The sequence below is a fragment of the Chiloscyllium plagiosum genome, unplaced genomic scaffold, assembly GCF_037043375.1.
Source record: "Chiloscyllium plagiosum isolate Xiang-an unplaced genomic scaffold, Cpla_swu_hap1 HiC_scaffold_18, whole genome shotgun sequence".
In the NCBI taxonomy this organism is placed as follows: Eukaryota; Metazoa; Chordata; class Chondrichthyes; order Orectolobiformes; family Hemiscylliidae; genus Chiloscyllium; species Chiloscyllium plagiosum.
In genome coordinates this window covers 75,054,040-75,067,584 of record NW_028270156.1, presented here as the reverse complement: position 1 = coordinate 75,067,584, position 13,545 = coordinate 75,054,040, and the positions used below count along the sequence as shown (strand labels likewise).

The 13,545-nt window shown below is 51.5% G+C and overlaps 1 protein-coding gene across 1 annotated transcript in view; it reads left to right on the top strand.

Moving 5' to 3' along the window:
- The first annotated feature begins 3,786 nt into the window (after positions 1 to 3,786).
- LOC148147008 (protein FAM180A-like) overlaps positions 3,787 to 13,545 on the top strand; it is a 100,140-nt gene continuing 90,381 nt past the window's right edge. Inside the window, exons 1-2 of the mRNA XM_087996804.1 lie at positions 3,787 to 3,979; positions 7,541 to 7,623. Of these exons, the coding sequence (XP_087852930.1) occupies positions 3,880 to 3,979; positions 7,541 to 7,623 (183 nt within the window). The 5' untranslated portion in view covers positions 3,787 to 3,879. The remainder of the gene's footprint in view (positions 3,980 to 7,540; positions 7,624 to 13,545) is intronic.

Below are 13,545 nucleotides of genomic sequence, written 5' to 3'. Positions count from 1 at the left end.
TTCCCATAACCAATCCACCTAACCATCACAGAACACTATAGAGTCATAGAGATGTACAGCATGGAAACAGACCCTTCGGCCCAACCCGTCCATGCCGACCAGATATCCCAACCCAATCTAGTCCCATCTCCCAGCACCAGGCCCATATCCCTCCAAACCCTTCCTATTCATATACCCATCCAGATGCATTTTTAAATGTTGCAATTGTACACTATGGGCAATTTAGTGTCGCCAATCCACCTAACCTGCCCATCTTTGGATTGTGGGAGGAAACTGGAGCACCCGGAGGAAACCCACACAGACACAGGGAGACTGTGCAAACTCTACACAGACAGTCGCCCAAGGCTGGAATCGAACCCAGGTCCCTGGCGCTGTGAGGCAGCAGTGCTAACCCCTATATTGCCCACTGCCCAGGCCTGGCATGTTCAAATCCCTGATGCCTCCCTGAAGGATGGCCAGGAAGGAGAGCTGCTGGGATGGTAACCCCGTCCTCACGGACTGGGAGCTCCACATGCCCTAGCTTTCTGCATACACACTGCACTGCAGAGGGAAGGTGCACATGTACTGCACCAGGAAATGGAATTTCACACCTTTCCTATCTCCACTCTAGCTTTCAGCCACAAGTGGGTTTTGAATGGACATTTCATCTTCCTCTTGCAAAGCTGTGAGGCAGGGTTTCAGCACCAGCAGCAGCAACAGGGTGCCATTTCCCCTCTGTATGCTCTGTCCCTGAGCTGCATTCAGAGGGGTAAACTCTTCAGGGTTTACCAAATTCCTCCTCAGTCTGTATTGGGAGCAGTCAGCCTGACAAGGTAGTGGGAGGATTTCCCACACGCCCCATCTGCTGTAAGGTCCTGTTTCCCAGTGACCGTACACCCTGGTTCAGACACAGGGAGGACTCAGGAGACAGACTGCCTGGTACTCACTCTGAAGTGCTACCTGATCGTGCTGCGAAACGTCCTGAAGAGGTTCAGTCAGAATTGGGTAAGAATTGTATCATCATTCCCAAAAAATGTCAGAGTAGGGCGGTATTCCTGAATGGCAGTTATCAACATCTGTGATCAGAAAGTGGAGTTGCAGGTAGATAGGATAGTGAAGAAGGAATTTGGTATGCTTTCCTTTATTGGTCAGAGTATTGAGTACAGGAGTTGGGAGGTCATGTACAGGACATTGGTTAGGCCACTGCTGGAATATTGCATGCAATTCTGGTCTCCTTCCTATCGGAAAGACACTGTTGAACTTGAAATGGTTCAGAAAAGATTTACAAGGATGTTGCCAGGGTTGGAGGATTTGAGCTACAGGGAGAGGCTGAACAGGCTGGGGCTGATTTCCCTGGAGCGTCGGAGGCTGAGGGGTGACCTTATAGAGGTTTACAAAATTATGAGGGGCATGGATAGGGTAAATAGGCAAAGTCTCTTCCTTAGGATCGGGGTGTCCAGAACTAGAGGGTATGATTACTTACAGTGTGGAAACAGGCCCTTCGGCCCAACAAGTCCACACCGACCCGCTGCAGCACAATCCACCCAGACCCATACCCCTACATTTACCCCTTCACCTAACTCTACGGGCAATTTAGCACAGCCAATTCACCTGACCTGCACATCTTTGGACTGTGGGAGGAAACTGGAGCACCCGGAGGAAATCCGCGCAGACACGGGGAGAATGTGCAAACTCCACACCGTCAGTTGCCTGAGGCGGGAATTGAACCCGGGTCTCTGGCGCTGTGAGGCAGCAGTGCTAACCACTGTGTCGCCCATGGGTATGGGTATGGGTTTAGTGTGAGGAGGGAAAGATATAAAAGAGACCTAAGGGGCAACTTTTTCACGCAGAGGGTGGTACGTGTATGGAATGAGCTGCCAGAGGAAGTGGTGGAGGCTGGTACAATTGCAACATTTAAAAGCCATCTGTGTGGGGATATGAACAGGAAGGGTTTGGAGGGATATGGGCCAAATGCTGGCGGGTGAGACTAGATTGGGTTGGGATATGTGGTCAGCATGGACAAGTTGGACCGAAGGGTCTGTTTCTGTGCTGTCCATCTCTATGGCTTTGTGCTGTGTCAGGTCTGACAGATGTAGCTATTGTAGAAAGCCTCCTCCTTGGCCTACAGCAGGCTGGGGGAATGATATGAGGTGACACAGAGCAGGACAATGTGCTAGAAGGAGGAGGATAGCTCGCTGTGGGAGATGGGGAAGGACCAAGGGAGACCAGCAGCCAACGGTCTCATTCTGCCTGGGCAGACCCTGCTGGAGCCATCTGCCCAGGATTCTGTGGTCACAATCCCAAACCTTCACTGACAAACAGTCTCACACCTTGTCTCTGTCACTGACCCCATCCCAACACCCTCCCGGAAACAAAACACAAGACCAAATAAACCCTGTAAATGAAAGTCAGCAATTCAGCCTTGTGAATTTCCCTAGCGCCTGCCTTTGCCTGTCCTGGTACTATTATACAGTGCTCTCCCAGCAACTGCAGCCCGGCTGCTGGCATTCCCCAGCAGAGTCCGCAATCGGCCTTGTAGGAGATAAGCAGTCCACTGGGAACATGGCAAGCCCAGTTTCCCAGCAGCAGCAGATTATACAGATTCCCAGCAGAAGAAGGGTAATTAGATTCCCAGCAGGAGCAGAGTGAACAGATGCCCAGCAGGAGCAGAGGAAACAGATTCCCAGCAGGACATGCCCAGCAGGGGCAGAGGAAACAAATTCCCAGCAGGACATGCCCAGCAGGAGCAGAGGAAACAGATTGCCAGCAGGATGTGCCCAGCAGGAACAGAATAAAGAGATTCCCATCAGGAGCAGAGGAAACAGATTCCCAGCAGGACAAGCCCAGCAGGAACAGAGTAAACAGATTCCCAGCAGGACATGCCCAGCAGGAGCAGAGGAAACAGATTCCCAGCAGGATGTGCCCAGCAGGAACAGAATAAACAGATTCCCAGCAGGAGCAGAGGAAACAGATTCCCAGCAGGACAAGCCCAGCAGGAACAGAGTAAACAGATGCCCAGCAGGAGCAGAGGAAACAGATTCCCAGCAGGACATGCCCAGCAGGGGCAGAGGAAACAAATTCCCAGCAGGACATGCCCAGCAGGAGCAGAGGAAACAGATTGCCAGCAGGATGTGCCCAGCAGGAACAGAATAAACAGATTCCCATCAGGAGCAGAGGAAACAGATTCCCAGCAGGACAAGCCCAGCAGGAACAGAGTAAACAGATTCCCAGCAGGACATGCCCAGCAGGAGCAGAGGAAACAGATTCCCAGCAGGATGTGCCCAGCAGGAACAGAATAAACAGATTCCCAGCAGGAGCAGAGGAAACAGATTCCCAGCAGGACAAGCCCAGCAGGAACAGAGTAAACAGATTTCCAGCAGGACATGCCCAGCAGGAGCAGAGGAAACAGATTCCCAGCAGGAGCAGGGTACAGAGCCTCCAGCCTCTCTGAGTTGTGGGTGCCCTGGCGAGCTGTGCTGCTGACCTACGCTGCTCTGCAATGGGGTGGGACATGGTTTGACCTCATCCCATCTCATGACCTCTGACCTATGGGCCAGGAATTCCCAGCACAATGTCTGAAAGACAAGTGTTGTTTGCAATGAAACCTGGCAATAATACAGCGGTCTGTCCGCCTGTTGGGGAGTGGGGCCGGTTGTCAGGCAGTGGGGACAGTCGGGAATGCTGACACTGCAGCTGGGCCGGAAACAACAACAAGACAGGAGCCCCGGTCCTTGCCAGCAACTTACATTCCAGTTCCAGTTCCAGTGGCCTGCTGCCAAACTGTGTGCGTGGTTCAGAGAGCAGCAATCTGTCTGTGTGTGTGTGTGTGTGGGGCTAGTGGAGAGGATCAGTCAGGATTCAGAGAGCTGGGAAGGTGACAGGTTTCAGCCTCGGAGATTGATGAGGATGAACCCGGCTGTGAGGCAGCGGCTCTCCCTGATGCTCAGTCTCTGGGTCTCTGTTGGACTGGGCACGGCCCTCAGCAGAATCAAAGAAGCAGGTGAGTACCCCCCCCCCAACCGCCCCTGCTCCAGACAGCGCTCATTCCCACTGCCATCCACTTCAGAATCTTCCCCCCCCCCTCTCTCTCTGCTTTTCCCCTCGCTCCTCCAGCCCTGTCCTTTTCCAGAGCCCCGTCTTCCCTCTTCTGTCATTTTCGGGGAGTTTGTGTCTTGCTATGACAGCCAGATCCCTGTTCCCAGCCCATTCCTGACTTCTCACTGCGGCTGCGATCGGAAGAGCTGGTTGAGATAGTGGGAACCTTATGTAATCTCTGCTTGGACTCAGCAGAGTCAGTGCACAGCACTCACACAGTCCTCAATGCTGGACGGTTTAATGTTAGCAGCTGAGCTTTAATAAACTTGGGAGCACTGCGCTGAGGGCAAGGCTTGAGAAAATGTCACAGGATTCCCTCAGTCGCCAGGCTCCTCGGGTTTTATTACTGCACTTGTACACCCACAGAGCTCCTCTCACAACAGGTCAGGTACCAGGTCACCAAGACTGGGAACAATTCCCCCAAAACTGGCCAGACAGGATCACCCAGCACTCTGAGTAACACACAGGGACCCCCTCACTCCCTGTGTCTCTGAGTAACACACAGGGACCCCCTCACTCCCTGTGTCTCTGAGTAACACACAGGGACCCCCTCACTCCCTGTGTCTCTGAGTAACACACAGGGACCCCCTCACTCCCTGTGTCTCTGAGTAACACACAGGGACCCCCTCACTCCCTGTGTCTCTGAGTAACACAGAGAGACCCCCTCACTCCCTGTGTCTCTGAGTAACACACAGGGATCCCCTCACTCCCTGTGTCTCTGAGTAACACACAGGGACCCCCTCACTCCCTGTGTCTCCATATAACACACAGGGAGCCCCTCACTCCCTGTGTCTCTGAGTAACACAGAGAGACCCCCTCACTCCCTGTGTCTCTGAGTAACACACAGGGACCCCCTCACTCCCTGTGTCTCTGAGTAACACACAGGGAGCCCCTCACTCCCTGTGTCTCAGAGAAACACAGAGAGACCCCCTCATTCCCTGTGTCTCTGAGTAACACAGAGAGACCCCCTCATTCCCTGTGTCTCTGAGTAACACAGAGAGATCCCCTCACTCCCTGTGTCTCAGAGAAACACAGAGAGACCCCCTCATTCCCTGTGTCTCTGAGTAACACAGAGAGACCCCCTCACTCCCTGTGTCTCTGAGTAACACACTGGGAGCCCCTCACTCCCTGTGTCTCTGAGTAACACAGAGAGACCCCCTCACTCCCTGTGTCTCTGAGTAACACAGAGAGACCCCCTCACTCCCTGTGTCTCTGAGTAACACACAGGGACCCCCTCACTCCCTGTGTCTCTGAGTAACACACAGGGACCCCCTCACTCCCTGTGTGTCTGAGTAACACAGAGAGACCCCCTCACTCCCTGTGTCTCTGAGTAACACGCAGGGAGCCCCTCACTCCCTGTGTCTCTGAGTAACACACAGGGACCCCCTCACTCCCTGTGTCTCAGAGAAACACAGAGAGACCCCCTCATTCCCTGTGTCTCTGAGTAACACAGAGAGACCCCTCACTCCCTGTGTCCCTGAGTAAGACAGAGAGACCCCCTCACTCCCTGTGTCTCTGAGTAACACACAGGGAGCCCCTCATTCCCTGTGTCTCAGAGAAACACAGAGAGACCCCCTCACTCCCTGTGTCTCTGAGTAACACAGAGAGACCCCCTCATGACCTGTGTCTCTGAGTAATGCAGAGAGACCCTCTCACTCCCTGTGTCTCTGAGTAACACAGAGGAACCCCCTCACTCCCTGTGTCTCTGAGTAATGCAGAGAGACCCTCTCACTCCCTGTGTCTCTGAGTAACACAGAGGAACCCCCTCACTCCCTGTGTCTCTGAGTAACACAGAGAGGCCCCCTCACTCCCTGTGTCTCTGAGTAACACATAGGGAGCCCCTCACTCCCTGTGTCTCAGAGAAACACAGAGAGACCCCCTCACCCCCTGTGTCTCTGAGTAACACAGAGAGACCCCCTCACTCCCTGTGTCTCTGAGTAATGCAGAGAGACCCTCTCACTCCCTGTGTCTCTGAGTAACACAGAGGAACCCCCTCACTCCCTGTGTCTCTGAGTAACACAGAGAGGCCCCCTCACTCCCTGTGTCTCTGAGTAATGCAGAGAGACCCTCTCACTCCCTGTGTCTCTGAGTAACACAGAGGAACACCCTCACTCCCTGTGTCTCTGAGTAACACAGAGAGACCCCCTCATTCCCTGTGTCTCTGAGTAACACAGAGAGCCCCCCTCACTCCCTGTGTCTCTGAGTAACACACAGGGACCCCCTCACTCCCTGTGTCTCTGAGTAACACAGAGAGCCCCCCTCACTCCCTGTGTCTCTGAGTAACACAGAGAGACCCCCTCATTCCCTGTGTCTCTGAGTAACACAGAGAGCCCCCCTCACTCCCTGTGTCTCTGAGTAATGCAGAGAGACCCCCTCATTCCCTGTGTCTCTGAGTAACACAGAGAGCCCCCCTCACTCCCTGTGTGTCTGAGTAACACACAGGGACCCCCTCACTCCCTGTGTCTCTGAGTAATGCAGAGAGACCCCCTCACTCTCTGCGTCTCTGAGTAACACAGAGGAACGCCCTCACTCCCAGAGTAACACTGTGCCATTCATGGTTACAGTGGGAGCCCTGGCAATGCCAGTGTGTGGTGATGGGCATGTGTTGAAGCTGGGATGTGCCTGTCCCTGTAGTGCAGCAATGGAGGAGATGCTGATGGCATTGGGAGGGCCTGGGGATGTGGGTTGGAGCTCGAGGCCAGGCTGTGAGATAAGCTTATCAGACCAGCCCTTGCAGAGAGCAGCCCTGACCACTGTCACTCTGCCACGTCACCAACTACTGTTACCAAGGCCTCTCCGCCTCTCTCCCTCCCTCCATCCCTCCCTCCATCCCTCCCTCTCTCCATCCCTGCCTCAATCCTTCCATCCCTCCCTCTCTCCAAATATCTCTCCCTCCATCCCTTTGTCCATCCCTCCGTCCCTCCCTCGCCAGGCCCGAGGTGATGGCAGAGTTGTGAGGGTTAGTGAAGCGCTGTCTGCTGTCCCCACCCCCACAGCCCCAATACAAGACAGACCCTGGGGCCTTACCCTGACTGTGGGCACCTCTCAGTGTACAGTGCCATCAGCTCTGACCCACAATGCACCGGAATCCAGACCCAGTAAAGCTCCATGAAATCCCCTCCTAAACCGGGAGCACGATCCCAATCTCTGGACCAGGAGCACGATCCCTCTGTCTGAACCGAGTGCATGATCCCATTGTCCGATCTGTGAGCACGGTCCCACTCTCTGGACCAGGAGCACAGTCCCACTGTTCAGACCAGGAATGTCCGGAATCACTGACAGTAGTGACCTGTGTGATCGTGTCCCTGACGGTATTTCGCCACTGACTGGAGCCTGTATTCTGGGCTCAGGTTACACTCTGTGGGAGTCGGAAGGTAGAGGTGTTGATGCACTCAGTAGCTGAATATCCATGGAGCTGGAGCAGGTTCTCAGTCATTGTAGTAACAGGCTGTGGTCTTGGTTTCAGACCTGTTCTGGAGACGTCCATCTATTCGAGATGTACCAACTGTGTTCCTGCGAGATATTGGGGACTCCTTCCTGCTGTATGAGGTACAGACTCTGATCGCCAGACCCTACTGGGCACCACAATATCACACACACTCACACTCACATACTCAGACTTACACACACATATTCACAATCACACACATATTTAAACACACACACACATATTCACACCCACACTCACATACTCATATATTTACACTCAAACACACCTATTCACACTCATACACATATTTACACCCACAGTCACTCACACACCTATTCACACTCACACACATTCACACTCACTCACACACCTATTCACACACATTCACATACTCACACATATTTTCACTCACACACACATATTTACACCCACACTCACACACATATTTACATTCACTCACACACACATATTCACACTCACACACACACATACACTTGCTCCAACTCACACACATTCATGCGCACTCACACTCTCACACATGCACACACACATACTCACATTCACACACATACTCACAGTCACGCACACATACACACACACTCACTCGCACACACACACACCCACATGCACTCACTCACACTCACTCTGATGCTCACATTCCCACACACACTCCCTCACACTCTCCTCCCACACTTACTCTCTCCCCCCACACATTGAGACACACTGAGAAACAGACATACCCTTCACATTCTGGAAGAGACTAACAGTTACACACTCATAGACACACCCCTACAGACACACACCCACAGATGCTGGTGAGCACATTGTCATGGAATGGGAAATCGGTTAGTCAGTGGGAGCTCTGAGGACTGTGTGACTCCTTGCCTGTTTTGTTTTGGCTATGGTCTCCCTGTCTCTTCCCACCTGTACTCCAGGTTGGGGTGTAGACTCCTGCTCCTCTTTCTCCATGACACCGCCCGCCCCTTCAGCTGTGAAAATCCATAGCTCAGGACAAAAGTTGGTAGCATCCAGGTCATGTGGTGTGGCTATAACTCCCCACATGGCACACCATCACTCTACCACCTGGCCAAGCCGTCCTGCTGCACTTCAAGCTTACTTTACACTGACACGCACAGATGTGCACTCAGGGATACACACAGACCTTCACCTTTACAGAATCGACTCACAGGCATACACCCCTAGATACACTCTCAATCAGATACACACACACACACACACACACAGAAGCACACTCACAGGTGCACACACAGACACACACTCAGACAGACACAAACACACACTCACAGATGCACACTCACGCACAGACGCACACACACAGAGAAGAACACTCACACAAACACTGGAGCACACTCATACAGACACACAGAAGCACACTCACAAACCCACACACAGAAGCACACTCACACACGCACAGACACACACACACAGAAGCACACACACACACAGAAGCACACTCACACACAGAACCACACTCGCACACACACACAGAAGCACACACACACACACAGAAGCACACACACACACACAGAAGCACACTCACACACAGAACCACACTCGCACACACACACAGAAGCACACACACAGAAGCACACTCACACACACACACACACACAGAAGCACACTCACACTCACAGACACACACAGAAGCACACACACACACAGAAGCACACTCACAGGTGCACACACAGACACACACTCAGACAGACACAAACACACACGCACAGACGCACACATACACACACACACACACAGAAGCATACTCACAGACACACACTCACACACACACACAGAAGCACACTCACAGACACACACAGAAGCACACACACACACAGAAGCACACTCGCACACACAGAAGCACACTCACACACAGAAGCACACTCACACTCACAGACACACACAGAAGCACACACACACACAGAAGCACACTCACAGGTGCACACACAGACACACACTCAGACAGACACAAACACACACTCACAGATTACCACTCGCATGCACAGATGCACACATACACACACACACAGAAGCATACTCACAGACACACACTCACACACACACAGAAGCACACTCACAGACACACACACACACACAGACGCACACTCACAGACACATACACACACACAAGCACACTCACAGACACACACACACACAAAAGCACACTCACAGACACACACACACACAGACGCACACTCACAGACACATACACACACAGAAGCACACTCACAGACACACACACACACAAAAGCACATTCACAGACACACACACACACAAAAGCACACTCACAGACACATACACAAACAGAAGCACACTCACACACACACACACAAAAGCACACTCATAGGCACATACACAGAAGCACACACACTGACACACACACACACAGAAGCACATTCACAGACACACACACACAGATGCACACTCACAGACACACACACACAGATGCACACTCACAGACACACACACACAGAGATACACACTCACAGACACACACACACACAAAAGCACACTCACAGACACACACAGAGATGCACACTCACAGACACACACACACAGACGCACACATACACACACACACACACTAAGAAGCACACTCACAGACACACACTCACACACACACAGATGCACACTCACACACACACACACAGAAGCACACTCACAGACACACACACAGATGCAAACTTACAGACACACACACACAAAAGCACGCTCACAGACACATACACACACAGAAGCACACTCACAGACACACACACACACAAAAGCACATTCACAGACTCACAGAAGCACACACACACACACACAGAAGCACACACACACACACACACACACACACAGAAGCACACTCAAAGACACGCACACACACAAAAGCACACTCACAGACACATACACAAACAGAAGCACACTCGCACACACACACACACAGAAGCACACTCTCACACACACACACACACACACATACACACACAAAAGCACACTCATAGGCACATACACACACAGAAGCACACACACTGACACACACACATACAGTAGCACATTCACAGACACACACACACAGAGATGCACACTCACAGACACACACACACAGATGCACACACACACACATACACACACAAAAGCACACTCATAGGCACATACACACACAGAAGCACACACACTGACACACACACATACAGTAGCACATTCACAGACACACACACACAGAGATGCACACTCACAGACATACACACACAGAAGCACACTCACTAACACACACACAAAAGCACACTCAGACACACACACACACACAGAAGCACACTCACTGACACACACACACACAGAGGCACACTCACACACACACACACACACAGAGATGCACACTCACACACACACACACAGATGCACACTCACAGACACACACACACAGAGATGCACACACACAGACACACACACACAGAAGCACACTCACACACACACACACAGAAGCACACTCACACTCACAGACACACACAGAAGCACACACACACACAGAAGCACACTCACAGGTGCACACACAGACACACACTCAGACAGACACAAACACACACTCACAGATGCACACTCACACGCACAGATGCACACATACACACACACACAGAAGCATACTCACAGACACACACTCACACACACACAGAAGCACACTCACAGACACACACAGAAGCACACACACACACAGAAGCACACTCACACTCACAGACACACACAGAAGCACACACACACACAGAAGCACACTCACAGGTGCACACACAGACACACACTCAGAGAGACACAAAGACACACTCACAGATTACCACTCGCATGCACAGATGCACACATACACACACACACAGAAGCATACTCACAGACACACACTCACACACACACAGAAGCACACTCACAGACACACACACAGACGCACACTCACAGACACATACACACACAGAAGCACACTCACAGACACACACACACACAAAAGCACACTCACAGACACACACACACAGACGCACACTCACAGACACATACACACACAGAAGCACACTCACAGACACACACACACACAAAAGCACATTCACAGACACACACACACACAAAAGCACACTCACAGACACATACACAAACAGAAGCACACTCACACACACACACACACACAAAAGCACACTCATAGGCACATACACAGAAGCACACACACTGACACACACACACACAGAAGCACATTCACAGACACACACACAGATGCACACTCACTGACACACACTCACAGATGCACACTCACAGACACACACACACAGAGATACACACTCACAGACACACACACACACACAAAAGCACACTCACAGACACACAGAGATGCACACTCACAGACACACACACACAGACGCACACATACACACACACACACACTAAGAAGCACACTCACAGACACACACTCACACACACACAGATGCACACTCACACACACACACACAGAAGCACGCTCACAGACACACACACAGATGCAAACTTACAGACACACACACACAAAAGCACGCTCACAGACACATACACACACAGAAGCACACTCACAGACACACACACACACAAAAGCACATTCACAGACTCACAGAAGCACACACACACACACACACAAAAGCACACTCACAGACACATACACAAACAGAAGCACACTCGCACACACACACACACAGAAGCACACTCTCACACACACACACACACACATACACACACAAAAGCACACTCATAGGCACATACACACACAGAAGCACACACACTGACACACACACATACAGTAGCACATTCACAGACACACACACACAGAGATGCACACTCACAGACACACACACACAGATGCACACTCACACAAACACACACCAAAGCACACTCACAGACACATACACACACAGAAGCACACTCACTAACACACACACAAAAGCACACTCAGACACACACACACACACAGAAGCACACTCACTGACACACACACACAGAGGCACACTCACACACACACACACACACACAGAGATGCACACTCACACACACACACACAGATGCACACTCACAGACACACACACACAGAGATGCACACACACAGACACACACACACAGAAGCACACTCACACACACACACACAGAAGCACACTCACACTCACAGACACACACAGAAGCACACACACACACAGAAGCACACTCACAGGTGCACACACAGACACACACTCAGACAGACACAAACACACACGCACAGATGCACACTCACACGCACAGACGCACACATACACACACACACAGAAGCATACTCACAGACACACACTCACACACACACAGAAGCACACTCACAGACACACACAGAAGCACACACACACACAGAAGCACACTCGCACACACACAGAAGCACACTCACACACAGAAGCACACTCACACTCACAGACACACACAGAAGCACACACACACACAGAAGCACACTCACAGGTGCACACACAGACACACACTCAGACAGAAACAAACACACACTCACAGATTACCACTCGCATGCACAGATGCACACATACACACACACACAGAAGCATACTCACAGACACACACTCACACACACACAGAAGCACACTCACAGACACACACACACACACAGACGCACACTCACAGACACATACACACACAGAAGCACACTCACAGACACATACACACACAGAAGCACACTCACAGACACACACACACACAAAAGCACATTCACAGACACACACACACACAAAAGCACACTCACAGACACATACACAAACAGAAGCACACACACACACACACACACACACACACAAAAGCACACTCATAGGCACATACACAGAAGCACACACACTGACACACACACACACACAGAAGCACATTCACAGACACACACACACAGATGCACACTCACAGACACACACACACAGATGCACACTCACAGACACACACACACAGAGATGCACACTCACAGACACACACACACACACAAAAGCACACTCACAGACACACACAGAGATGCACACTCACAGAC